Below are 14,490 nucleotides of genomic sequence, written 5' to 3' on the forward strand. Positions count from 1 at the left end.
ATTCAGATGATCTTTTCAGAGAGAATCAACTGTTAAAGCCTCACTGATTCAGATTATCTTTTCAGAGCAAGTCAACTGTTAAAGCCTCACTGATTCAGATGATCTTTTCAGAGTGAATCAACTGTTAAAGCCTCACTGATTCAGATGATCTTTTCAGAGTGAATCAACTGTTAAAGCATCACTGATTCAAATGATCTTTTCAGAGTGAGTCAATTGCTAACAACTCACTGATTCAATTATCTATTTAGAGTGAGTCAACTGTTAACAGCTCACTGATTCAGATGATCTTTTAAGAGCGAGTTAACTATACAAGCCTCGCTGATTCAAAAGATCTTTTCAGAGTGAGTCAACCGCAAACGACTCACTGATTCAATTATCTTTTTAGAGTGAGTTAACAGTTAATGACTTACTGATTCAGATGATCTTTTCAGAGTGAATCAACTGTTAAAGCCTCACTGATTCAGATGATCTTTTCAGAGTGAGTCAATTGCTAACAACTCACTGATTCAATTATCTATTTAGAGTAAGTCAACTGTTGACAACTCACTAATTCAGATTATATTTTTTAGAGCGAGTCAACTGTTTAAGCCTCACTGATTCAGATTATTTTTTCAGAACAAGTCAACAGTTAAAGCCTCACTGATTCCTGAACTTTTAAAATCTACATTACATGTTGTTGTTGATTGCTAGTTTCTTTATAAACTGAGTTGGCACTATTTCCATCTAGCGTAGATGAAATGAACGTGACTTCGATTTTTAGCTGATATACCTTCTCTGGGCTGTGGGGCCGTTGTCGGTGGCCCGGACGGTGAGGGCGTAGGATCGGCCGACAGTCAGGTTGACGCTAGGCAGCACTGTGATCACTCCTGTGCAGTCATTGATAGTGAAATGTCCCTGATCCCCCGCCAAGATCTTGTAGCTCACCAGGCCGTTGGGACCATCATCAGCGTCCAGTGCTGTCAGCTGAAAAATAAATGGGTGCCGTTACTTCAGAAAGAGCCCGCAAAGGTGCTTATTCACCTTCATCACTGTCCAAGCTTGCGAGTCATCATGTCCAGGTCATGTTCACTTCTCAGATTGGCTAAAACACTCAGAAATCACTGTTTCAGCACATTCAGGGACTGGCAACACTGGATTTTTAGTGAATACTGACACTTCTTTAAATTTTAGTGCTGAACTGGCAATTCAAGAGTTTTTTTTTCACTTGAAATAAATGGTCACATGGTCTTACTGTCCAAATTAAATCATTAAAAATCAAGGCATGATCATATTTTATTTTGGTAAAATGAGTGTAAACTAGAGGTATTTGCCTTTCATATAAGCCACTTCTGATGCCAAATGATCAACTAGAAGAAGACTAAAAGACTTTTGTCAGGTAGTGTAGATAAGGATTTAATTAACAATCTTTTTAAAGTGACAACTACCAGTATATACTCAAAGAGTTAACCTTTTCCATGATACAACTTGTACTGTTTCCTGTACTGACTCTCCGGGTCAATCTTTTAGTGTGTCAGAGCAAATCTGTGCTCTGCTCATGTACTGATAGCAAAGGGATCAGTTACGCACACAATCCCAAAGAAAATTCCAGTCAAGTCACAGATTAAACAGAGATCCGAGCAATTATTCCAGCAATAATCCCCCCTGTAAATGTGAGAACTACAGCTATTAATTCAAATGAGCGGATTATGTGTGAAAAGCTCTGTAGGAGTCTTGTTTTTCCAGGAAAGACATCACTTGCACTTGTTAAGTATTGCATGGAGTGTATATTTATAGAGTTTGTTTCACTAACTGAAATCGGAATACACTTTCAATCTAAAATTCACAATCATTTAGATATTTTATTATCTTGCAAAGTGATTTCTTAAGCGAGACTCACGCCAGTTTTTTTCACTCTGACCAATTATGAAATCTGGAACGCAAGGAGAATCTTGACAGCATTTCTTTGCTTAAAACACACAGTTTGAAAATCATACAATACTATGTTTTATTAAGATTATCCATGTTATGTGATCTCACGTAGAAAAAGAGTTGCATTAGTTTACATTTGTTAACTAGCATGCTAGCAGTTTCACAGTCACCCTGTATGTTAAAAAGAGTAGAGCATTTTACTCCTTTGTAAATGCCCTTTATCATTATTTAAGGAATGCTTAAGGAAGACTTTTATTTCACTATATTCACAAACACTGTACTTTTTAACTGGACATATCCATTTGCATCTATTCATGAATCAAGGACTAAGTTCATCATGCTTTAGAATCAAGGCTGAATTGACCCTCATAAATAAAGCAGCAGCGTAGTGCGTGGAAACATGCAAATTAAGGGGCGGTAGTTATAAGATCCTGTTCCTATAGAACAAGAGGCTAAAAAGTTATGGATGGGTAAATAGGGAATGATCCGCCTAAACCACCTGTACTATCAGCCTGGCTTTATGCTCGCATACAGTGTTAATCAATCAATCAATCAATCAATCAATCATCAATCAATCAATCAAATCAATCAATCAATCAATCAATCAATCAATCAATCAATCATATTTTTAAGGTGAGTCATCAGTTAACAACACACTGATGCAGATGATCTTTTCAAAGTTAGTCAATTTCAAAGCAAGTCAATCAATCAATCAATCAATCAATCAATCAATCAATCAACCAATCAATTGAACAACTAAACAATCAATTAAACAATAAATCAAATAATCAAACAATCAATCAATCGAACAATTCATCAATTGAACAATTGATCAAATAAACAATTAAATAATCAATCGAACAAGCAATTAAACAATTGATCGAACAATCAATCATGATCTTTATAGAGTGAGTCAACAGGTAACGGCTAACTTATTCAGATGATATTTTCAAATCAATCAATCAATCAATTAAATGATTAATCAATCTATTAATCTGATCAAATCTATCAAATCAATCAATCAATTAAACAATCCATCAATTGAGTAATCGATCGAATAATCAACCGAATAATCAATCAAACAATCAATTGAACAATCAATCAATCAATCATTATCTTTTTAGATTGAGTCAACAGTTAACGGCTCACTGATTCAGATTAACTTTCAATCAAATCAATCAATCAATCAATCAATCAATCAATCAATCAATCAATCAATCAATCAACCAATCAATCAAAAAAATGGAATCAATCAATTAATCAAATAAACATTAATCAATAAACAAATTAATTGAACAATTGAACAATCAATCAACTGAACAATCAATTGAACAATCAAACAAAAATAAACTGATCAATCAATCAATTAATAGTGCAATGGAACAATCAATCAATTTATTGAACAATTAATTGAACAATTAAATCAATCAATCAATTAATTAAACAATTGAACAACTGAACAATCAATCAATTAATCAGTCAATCAACCAACAAATTAATTAAACAATCAATCAAACAAGTAATTGATCAATCAATAAATAAATCAACAAAATATTTGAACAATTAAACAATCAATTAATCAATAAATAAATCAGTCAATCAACCAACTAATTAACTAAAACAATCAATCAAGCAGTCAAACAAGCAAATAATCAATAAATAAATCAACAGATTAATTTACCAATTGTACAATCAATTAATCACCTAAACAAACATTTGAACAATCAATCAAACAATCAATCAGTTGATCAATTAATCAGTCAATCAACCAATTAATTGAACACTCAATTAATCAATCTTTAAAATAAGGCTTTAAAGATACCTATATTTATTTTAATTAATATTAACATTAATTGTATTATATTAATATTATTAATATATTAATAATCTTACTTATTTTTTGAAATCCAGACACCATCCTGATAAAGGAAAAAAGATTTAATTCCAGTGAAAGAGCAGCACACTGAATACCTGTAAGACTGGGTCCCCGGGCTGCATGTCTGTGTAAACGCTCACGCCGTAGGAGACGTTGGGGAAGGTTGGCGTGTTGTCATTGGCATCAATCACAGTGATATTAATGGTGACCGGGGCGCTTTCCTGGACTCCATCCGATGCAATCATCTGCAGACACACAGTAGCATTGAAACTGTTAATATTAAAACGTGAGGCGCATTCACAACAACCACATTTGTATCTTAACTTCGTAATTACACATCGCACACAGACAAATCACTGTAAATTAGCCACTTTAAAATGGCAAAGCTAAAAGCGGAATTTGAAAATTGCTACTAACTGCACATCAGCAAACAGATACTGGGAGATAAAAGCAGATTTTGCATTCCCCCTTTTGCTTATTGTGATAGCAAAGGCCTAGCCAAATTATTTAAATGAATGCTTTTGCGTGGAAAGAACAGTCCATTGGCGGTTCTCCCAAATGCCTCGCTGGCTGTCAACTAGACTAATGGGAAATCACAGAGAGGTTGCGGACTGCGCTGCGAGAAGGGCGAAGTGTTTCTGTCAACCTCCACATGGACTAAAACAGCTTAGGCTTGAGGAGAGAAAGAGGTTGTTCAGTCATATTATCAATGAAAGACAGCGTGTTGTAAATTAGCGAATATGGATTTTGTTTTTATTTATTTATATATTTTTTGAAGGCTGATGCCGACAAAAAAGCTGACATTTCATTTAAAAGGCTATTGCGGGGGCTTGTTAAATCTGATGTCATTTCCATCACCTTGTGTTAATACGCATTTTGAAGTATCGCATGACAAACAAGTCATGGAAACGTCAGTTTCCAATAAAAATCCCTTAATACGCTAAAAGTGTTTTGTAAATGCTCACTTGAGGTACTTTTGGACATTGATAAGCCCTAAAACTCTGACAATTATTATTATTATTTTTTTTTTTTTTTTTTTAATAAACTGGCGTAGCAAACATTACACCAATGTGACTAATCAGCTGTTTCTATTATGCTGGCTTTGTTTACCGTAGGTTGCTAGGTTACCAATGCTACAGTCAGACCCTCTAAAGGCCCTTTCACACCAAACACGATAACTATAAATATAACAATAAAGATATAGATCTAAAAAATCATTCACAGTGTAAAAAATAACAGTTCACCCTACAACTACAATGATAACGATAAAGACATAGTTTACTGTCGGTTGCTAGGTTACCAATACTACAGTCAGCCCCTCTAAAGGCCCGTTCACACCAAGCACAATAACTATAAATATAACGATAAATATATAGATCTAAAAATTGGTCATAGTGTTAAAGAATAGCACAGTTCACACCACAACTACAAGGATAATGATAACAATAAGGATGCAGGGTAAAGTCTAGATCAGATATGCGGCCGGCCGGAAGTGCGATATGCAAATTAATAAAGCAGCACTTTTTAATGACACTGTATAACATTAATTAATATTTTTACAGTACTGTGAGGGTTGGGTTTAGGGTTGGGGTGGGGGTAGGCGTTAAAAATAAATTTTATTGGGTAATTTAATAGATAACATAACTAATACTCAGTACAACTACAGTTTTTACATTACTGTGACGGTTGGGTTTAGGGTTGGGGTGGGGGTACGTTAATAAAATACAACAAATAAGAAATTTAATAATTAATAGAAATAATACGCGTTAACTTCCGGCCGCAAACGTATCCGCTCTAGCAACAACCAGGATGCAGCTCACTGTATTTTGTTTACTGTGGGTTGCTAGGTTACCAATACTTCATTCAGCCACTCTAAAAGCCTGTTCACACCAAGCAGAGTTTCATACTGAAGGATGTTCATTCTTTGACTTCCATAGTAGTTTTTGGTTTCTAGTATCGAAATGAAGTTGCTGTTTTTTCCCTAACATTAGTCAGACAATCTTTCTTTGTAACAGAAAATAAAAAAATATATGTACAAACACTTATGGTAATGAAATTTTAAATTGTGGGTGAACTATCCCTTTAACTGCATGTAAAATACTGGTATTTTCACTTAACGTAAACACACTTAATGAATATTGTACTAACACTGCCTATAAAAAATAATGCACAAAAAGCACATTATCGCTACTTTCCCCCAACTTTAAGCACTGGTACACAATCTGACATGCACAGAATAAATTTATACCCCATATTTATTTTTTCTCAAACACGCCCGTCTCTATTCCGTTCTCTCAGCTTGGATCTTTCATATGGACACACAGACTGCCAATGACAGTGTACACATATTTTTTATGCAAACTATGCACACAAGAATATCTAAAAGCAGGATTTATTGAAGTCTTGGAGAGTTGTGGCATTAGATGCATATTAGTTATTCAGAGACTTGTTTAAAATGCATATTTGCTGAATGGAGTATTAGAACATTTGCCTTTTCAATTACCAGGCAGAACTGTTAAACAAGGAAAGGTAAACTAATGAGGACTGGGAATAAAAGCTAATTTCAAACGGCGTGAACTGTGCACACAAGGCTTAAGCATGCACCTTGATTTTTTTCTTTTTTTGTATACAAATGTTTTTTTTTTTTTTTTTTTTTTTTTGCACTAATTAGTTTATCTACAAGCTGGCAACACCATTGTTTCACAGTCAGAAAAGAAACTGAATAATTAGAGACACTTAGAAACCCTGGAGAGAAATGTCGTAGACACTGAAAGTTGACGTGTGGCAAATCAGTTTAACACTTGATATATATAAATCATAATATCAACTGCCATGCTAATGCTAATCATCTAATAATTTTAGATGTTAATACATTTCCCATTATTATTTATTCATTAACATACTGCTAATTCTTCTGTTGAGAAAAACCTTTTAATTGAGGCTAATACCTTTTTATTATACAAATGTGTATTAAATACTCTTTATCATTCATAATATCCCTTTTAAGAAGCCCCTTATTTAGCATCATAAAAGGTCATGTTTTGGTTTTGGGGGTCTCCAACAACAGGCTGATATGCATGCAAGGTCAAAATACCCCTTCATTGTCTTATAATGTGCATTTACTTGACCTAATTATCCCAACGACTCTACTGCATCGACGCATTCAGCTAAAAGATCCGAACCCAAAACGATTCATTTATTTGACTCTGAGTCGATTACTTTTTAAAGAATTATCAAGAGTTCACACTTGGCTGATGATTGGTAATGAGCTAGTTTGGCACGCTGTCCTGGGAGAGAGCCCAGAGCTCATGAGATCCTCGAGCCCGGGGCTCCCTCCCGTTTGCAGGGCGAGAGGGGAGTTTGAGCTCGGGTAGATCTCAAGAACCCCTCACTCCAGTACTACCCCAGTGATCACTACAATACTTTCCAAGCACTTTTCAAAAATGCTAAAGCTAAAAAAGAAAAAAAAAAAGCTCAACTGAAACACTTTCCTCTGTGTTATTTGCACATTTGAGGCATACAAACAATGCCAAGCCTCTTCAAAATTAGTATCCACGACAACATGCTAACAACCTAGCATGCTGGCTACATTTCCCCACATCAAATACAACAATATAGTATCTTTATAACACTGATTACATCGATCAAGTTGTGACCATGGCTATAACGATCACCAAAGTAAATATCCCAGCAATATTCGAAAATGCTAGAGCTAAAAAAAAAAACAATACGTTCCTCTATGTTATTTGTAGATAAGAGGGAGAGTAAATAATAAGGTCTTTTCCATTTTTGTCTGAACTATCCCATTAATAACACTCCAACCCTGCTGAAAAAACAACTTAAACAAGCCTAAGCAAGTTGACTGTTTTTTTGCTGGTTGACTAGCCTGGTTTAAGAGGGGTTTTGGCCATTTTCAGACTGGTTTCCTGCCATTGGTCTTAGCTAGTCAGGCTGGAAAATGACTAGCTAAAACCAGCTTGGTTTAAAATGGACATAGGCTGGCTAGGCTGATCAATCTGATTTAGCTGGTCATCTCCCAGGCTGGAAATGGCTGGAAACCAGTATGGAATAGCCAAAACCACTCTAAAACCAGGCTGGTTAACCAGCCTAGGTTGCCCAGCTGAAAAATCCAGCTTAAACCAGCCTAGGCTGGTTGGCTGGTTTTAGCTGGTCGACCAGGCTGGTTTTAGAGGGGTTTTGGCCACTTCAAGGCTGGTTTTCAGCCATTTCCAGCCTGGTCTTAGCTGGTCAGGCTGGGAGATGACCAGCTAAAACCAGCTTGACCAGCCGAGCCAAGCTGGGAGTCCAGCCAAAACCAGCTATATCCAGCTTAAACCAGGCTAGTCAAGCTGGTTTCAGCTGGATTTGGCTGGTCATTTTCCAGCCTGACCAGCTAAGACCAGGCTGGAAATGGTTGTAAACCAGCCTGGAAATGGCCAAAACCCCTCTAAAACCAGGCTGGTCAACCAGCTAAAACCAGCCAACCAGCCTAGGCTAGTTTAAGCTGGACTTTTCAGCAGGGTGGTTTAAGCTGTTTTTTTTTAATTTTCAGCAAAGAACATACAAACAATTCCAAGCCTCTTTGAACTTAGCATTCACTACAACATGCTAACAACCTAGCATTGCAGCAGTTAGTTTTGCACATTTCCTGCAACCATATACAACTATATAGATTCTTTCTTTTTATAACAACAATTACTTGAACCACATGGAGACCTTACCTGAAATGGTCACCACAGTAAATTTTCAAGCACTATTCGAAAACGGTAAAGCCAAAAAAAAAATAATAATAATAATAATAAAAGAAATCAGCTACAACAGCACTTTCCTCTCTGTTATTTGCACGTTTGAGGCAGATTAATGATTATAAATAAAGTATTTTTTTCATTTTTTGCTAAACTATCCCTTTAATGCCACTCTAGCACAGCTACAAACAATCCTTAGCCACTCTGACATTAGCATCAATGACAACATGCTAACAACCTACCATTGCAGCAGCTTGTTTTCTCACCAAATACAATATATACAGTATAATAACACCAAATATTTCAGTTTCATTCGTTACAACACTAATTACTTCAACCAAGTGGTGATCTGAAATGATCACTACAGTAAATCTCCAAGCTCTATTCAAAAATGCTAAAGCTAAAAAATCAGTAGCTCCAACTACAACAGTTTCCTCTGTGTTATTTTAAATTAACCGTACCATGGGTGTATCAACGTGGCCCTACAGACTCATCTAAACAATGTTTATCTCCAGGACAAATGAGATACTTGATATTCCACTGCTCCAGCAAAACAAAGTTCATCTTGTCACCGAACAGATAATGGCATCTCTAAGCAGCCATTTGTATGTGACACACTAGCCGAACACGGCACAGTAACATCACCGGAGAGACCCGGACTCCTCAGTTCCCTCAGCGAGAGCAGCTGCTTACGCTTTCTGAATGAATCGAAGCTCAGAGTGCCGTGAATGTTAAATCCAGCAGCCCGCATCCACTGAGCGACTCACGTCTGACTGTGAATCAGCATTCATCTGCAGCCCCCGCTACAATTTAGTCTTCTCATACAATAATTACACACTCCTATAGAATCGGGCACAAGGGTCTCGATGGTAAAAGCATGGTGAGAATTGTGAAAGTGTGTGTGATGTGAATTCGCACAGCGCACTCAAGTCACGGCAGAAAGATTGTATTTATGAGCTGAACGCACATGAATGCCACCGTGAAATTCTGATTACTAGTGGGAATCTCAGGATTTTTTTCATTTAAAGTTTAAAGTTTCTGAATTGAGGGCATGTCAGTGAGAAAACATGTCAGATAGGATGGATGTAGCAGCTGTAGTGTTCAATTTGTTGAATTGAGTGTAATTATTTGTCGTTTCATTTACAATAAAACTAATCATTTCACGGGTATTTATTCACTCACCGGCCACTTTTTTAGGTACACCTTACTAGTACTGGATTGGACTCACTTTTGCCTTCAGAACTGCTTTAATACATTGTGGCAAAGATTAAATTTTGATCCATATTGACATTAGAGCATCACGTTGTTGTTGCAGATTTGTTGGCTGCGAATCTCTTGTTCCACCACAACCCAAATGTGCTTTATTGGATTGAGTTCTGGTCACTATGGAGGCCATTTGAGTGCAGTGAACACATTTTAATGTTCAAGATACCAGTCTTTATGAAATGGCACTTTATCCTGCTGGAGGAAGCCATCAGAAGATGGGTACACTGTGGTTATAAAGAAATAAACATGGTCAGCACAATACTCAGGTAGGCTTTGGTGTTGACACGATGCTCAATTGGTACTAATGGTGTGGGGGATATTGTCTTGGCACACTTTGGGCCCATAACACCACTACCACCACCACCAGCCTGAACTGTTGAAACAAGGCAGCATGGATCCATGCTTCCATGTTGTTGACGCCAAATTCTGACCCTGCCATCCAAATGTCGCAGCAGAAATCGAGACTCATCAGACCAGGCGACGTTTTTTCAATCTTCTATTGTCAAATTTTGTTGAGCCTGTTGATTTGTAGCCTCAGTTTCCTGTTATTAGCAGACATGAGTTGCACCCGGTGTGGTCTTCTGCTGTAGCCTATCTGCCCCATGATTGGATATGTTGTGCATTTAGAGATGCTCTTCTGCAGAACTTGGTTGTAACGAGTGGTTATTTGAGTTACTGTTGTTCAATCAGCTCAAACCTGTCTGGCCATTCTCCTCTGATATCAACAAGGCATTTGCGCCCACAGAACTGCCGCCCACTGGATATTTTTTTCTTTTTCGGACCATTCTCTCTAAACCCTAGAGAAGGTTGTGCGTAAAAATCCCAATAGATCAGCAGTTTCTGAAATACTTAGACCAGCCACCCTGACACCAACAACCATGCCACATACAAGTACCCTAAATCCCTTTTCTTCCCCATTCTGATGCTCCGTGTGAACTGCAGCAGATCGACTTCACCATGTCTGCATGCTTAAATGCATAGAGTTGCTGCCATGTGATTGGCTAATTAGAAATTTGCGTTAATGAGCAGTTGGACAGGTGTGCCTATTAATGTGGCTGGTGAATGTATAATCTGTCCATGTGAAAACCCAAAAACGCACTTTGATGCATGTACCTTTATGCATGTCTGCAGAGCTCATTAATATTCAAAACTATTCCAAAAGTGGTGCTGGAAGTGATGTTAATGAGATCAGCAGGGGGAGCCCAACCTGTGGTCTGTGTGGGTCCTAATGCCCAAGTATAGCGACGGTGACTCTATACTGCTCAGTTAGTGCTGTCTTTCAGATGAGACCTTAAACCGAGGTCATGACTCTCTGTTAAAAAAACCCAGGATGTCCTTCAAAAAAAGAGTAGGGGTTTAACCCCGGCCTCTTGGCTAGATCTGCCCACTGGCCTCTATCTATCATGGCCTGCTTACAATCCCCATACCATAATTGGCTTCATCACTCTGTCTCCTCTCCACCAATCAGCTGGTGTGTGGTGTGCAGTCTGGCCAATATGGCCGCCGTTAGGTTGTCCGGGTGAATGCTGCATACTGGTGGTGGATGAGGAGATTCCCGCCAATATGTAAAGCTCTTTTAGTGCCCAGAAAAGCACTATATAAATATAAGGAATAATTACTATTATTATTAATATTATTTTAAATATGGTCAAACCAAACTTTTCATACTTACTGGGCTTAAAAATGAGCATATACAAATGTTTCTGAATAATTTTTGACTTTACCAAAGCCACATATCTATGGTGTAGATATCAGAGAAATGTTGACTTATAAAATCTTGATGGCGCCTTCAAAATCGCATGATGCTTTAATGCACATGCATATGCATCTTGTTGGTGTTTTCATTTTTTGTAAGGGCTTCAGCTTGTTTTATTTGAGTGATGCGGTGAGGCAGGAAATCAGGAGGGAGAGAGAAGTGGGATGGAATAATTGTATTCTCTATGCCAGATGCAAAATTGAGCACCTCAGCTCTGACATGTGACGTGCACAGGATCTTCCTGACAGTGTCCTGAGAAATCATGTCCGTCTCTGTCACAGACTTTACAGCAAACAATAGTGTGGGGAGAGACACATACTTCTGTTGAGCCAATCTGAACACAGCCATCAGCATCAGTTTGGGTTCGTTGAAATCAGATTGGCTGACACTGACTTGTAGTCTTGAGAAAGACTGGGTGGTCTATTTCCGTATTTAAGGGAATAGGTAAGCCCAAAATAAAAATTAAATAATTGGGGTCACACTTTATTTTGATGTAGTTTACACTATTTAAAAACGATTAACTTTTAGCTCAAACCCAAGACTTTTAGCTCAATAAACTACTAAATAACTACATATTAATAGTTAGTAAGGTAGTAGTTGGGTTTATGTAAAGAAATAGGGCTTTTTATCTGAGTGAAATTGCATCTAAAAAAAGAACAAATAATGTTTCTCCATTTCCACTGGTAATGTTTTTAAATAAATAATTATTTAGGCATTTTTAATTATTCATTTATTTATTTATGTACAATAATTAAGACATACAATGAAAAAGTAAAATATAATCAACCAAGAAATTGTAAATAAATAAAAAAGTTATATACTGGCTGTCTTGGCCCTATCACTTTAAAATAACAAACACTGTACATCTCTCAACATTTAGGTTAAAACACTGCTTTATTTATTTATTTATTTATTTGTTTATTTATTTATTTATTTATTTATTTATTTATTTATTTATTTATTTATTTGTTTTTGTTTGTTTGTTTATTTATTCGTTCATTCATTTACTAATTTTTTACTCTTTTATTTGTTTGTTTGTTTATTTATTTATTATTTTATTTTTTCATTTATGTACATTCATTTTAGATGTCGTTTAATTCTTTAGTTTTAATTTCCGAAATGAGTCCTCATTGCGATTAAATTTACAATGATATTAAAGCTTGTTAACAAGTTTTCAATGATTTATGAAGGAATTATAATGCTTTGTTTTGTTATTTCATCTTCATTTACAAGTAGCAGCCTTATAATAAACAGCATTAAAGATAAACTTTGATAGAGACTTTGATGCAAGTTAATTATTTCAGATTAAAGATCATAGGGGCATGAGGATATTGCAAAATTAAGGATTTTAATATTTGGAACATAAAAAAAAAAGTTTAAATTTGCCATAAAATCAAAATGTACTATTTTTATTTGTATATGTATAGTGGGGGAAATAAGTATTGAACACATGTGTTTTGTGTTTTTTTTTTAATGGGAATAATACTTGTATAGAAGATGTTGACATGGGATTGAAGGCAAGGCAAGTTTATTTGCATAGCACATTATGTAAAAATTCAAAGTGATTTACATAAACATGCATGTGAGGAACAAGCATAAGAAAATAAAAACAACAAAAAAAAATATTAAAACAGATAAAAATAGATTAAAATGTGTTAAAATAGGTTTTAAAGAAATTAAAAAGAAATGAAAGACATACTGTAATGGTGTAACCTGACAAAAGAAATAATTTCTACCGAATTTTGGTAAAAAAAATACAAAAAAACAATACAAACACAAAAAAACAACAGCACATTTTTAAAAAAAATGTTATTAGATATAACCCTATATAGATATTTAATAACAAGAAAAAAAAACAAACTGAAAGTGCTTGACTACTGAAATGTATTTAATACTTTATAAAAGGCATTTTTGGTGATTTTGGCAGCTTAAATCTCTCATATGGAGAATGAAGTCACATGAATTGCTCTGGTGTGAGTTTTTCACAGAAACATGGTAAAAATCTTGATGGTTCTGTGGGCCTTGTCAATCAAATCTGAGCTTTATTTGGTATTTTCTATTGGATTCAGGTCAGGGGATTGGCAGGGCCATTGCACAGCTTGATTTTCTTTCTCTGAAAGCATTTGAGAGTTTCCTTGGCTGTGTTTTGGATCATTGTCTTGCTGAAATGTCCACCCTGGTTTCATCTTCATCTTCCTGCCAATGTAGATGTTGGACTGAAGCAGCTGATATTTATTTACACTGAGGAAGGGCAGAATGTCGCTGAATAACTACTGAGAGATTTCAGTTTCTGTCCGGGCTTTCACTGCCTTTCTACACCTCCCACCCTTCATGTGTTCAATACTTGTTTTCCAATGTCATTTCATTTTATTATGCATAACTTTATTTGTAAAGTAATTAGATTTGGTTTTTGCATATATGCATTTGATTGGTTGTTACCAACATTTAGTGAAAAGTAAACAGCACCTTTAAAAATGTGTTTTCTGCGAAAAATGGTCATGTGTTCAATACTTATTTCCCCCACTGTACTGTATGTAGTAGTTTTTGTTATAAACAATGCATCTGTGCACTTACTTTGTAAAAATCAATTTGCCCGCATAAACATTAGTCAAATGCCATAACCTTCCGTCCCTTGAAACGACTTTTCTTCACTTCCTGGTCACATGGAATCCTTTTAGGGCGGAGCTATCATTGAATGTCTCGGTTCTGCTCTGAATTCATCCATTCGTCAATATTCCTGAATTTTTCTAGCAATGCCCATCGTTCAAAAATCCAATCGTTTCCCAAATCACTAAATATTACACCACCCTACATCTCATTTCAGGACCATTTCAGTGGATGTACGTCAAGATATCGGGAAAAAATTACAACCTTAACTTCCATTTCATGGACATTAAAGCTGAAAGCTAGTTTTAAAATGTAGAAACTTTGACACCAGC

General features: G+C 36.0%; 1 protein-coding gene across 51 annotated transcripts in view; it reads right to left on the reverse strand.

Moving 5' to 3' along the window:
* pcdh15b (protocadherin-related 15b) overlaps positions 1-14,490 on the reverse strand; it is a 513,920-nt gene that overhangs the window by 178,707 nt on the left and 320,723 nt on the right. For all 51 annotated transcript variants that reach the window (XR_015944907.1, XR_015503430.2, XR_015503428.2 and 48 more), the window contains 2 exon segments: positions 3,880-4,029; positions 770-963 (listed from right to left, as the gene is read on the reverse strand). Coding sequence is in view for 21 of the 51 variants with exons in the window: in XM_087274983.2 (XP_087131109.1) it covers positions 770-963; positions 3,880-4,029 (344 nt within the window). In the remaining 30 variants the exon portion in view is untranslated.

Source organism: Danio rerio, chromosome 12 (assembly GCF_052040795.2).
Source record: "Danio rerio strain M-AB ecotype USA chromosome 12, GRCz13ab, whole genome shotgun sequence".
NCBI lineage: Eukaryota > Metazoa > Chordata > Actinopteri > Cypriniformes > Danionidae > Danio > Danio rerio.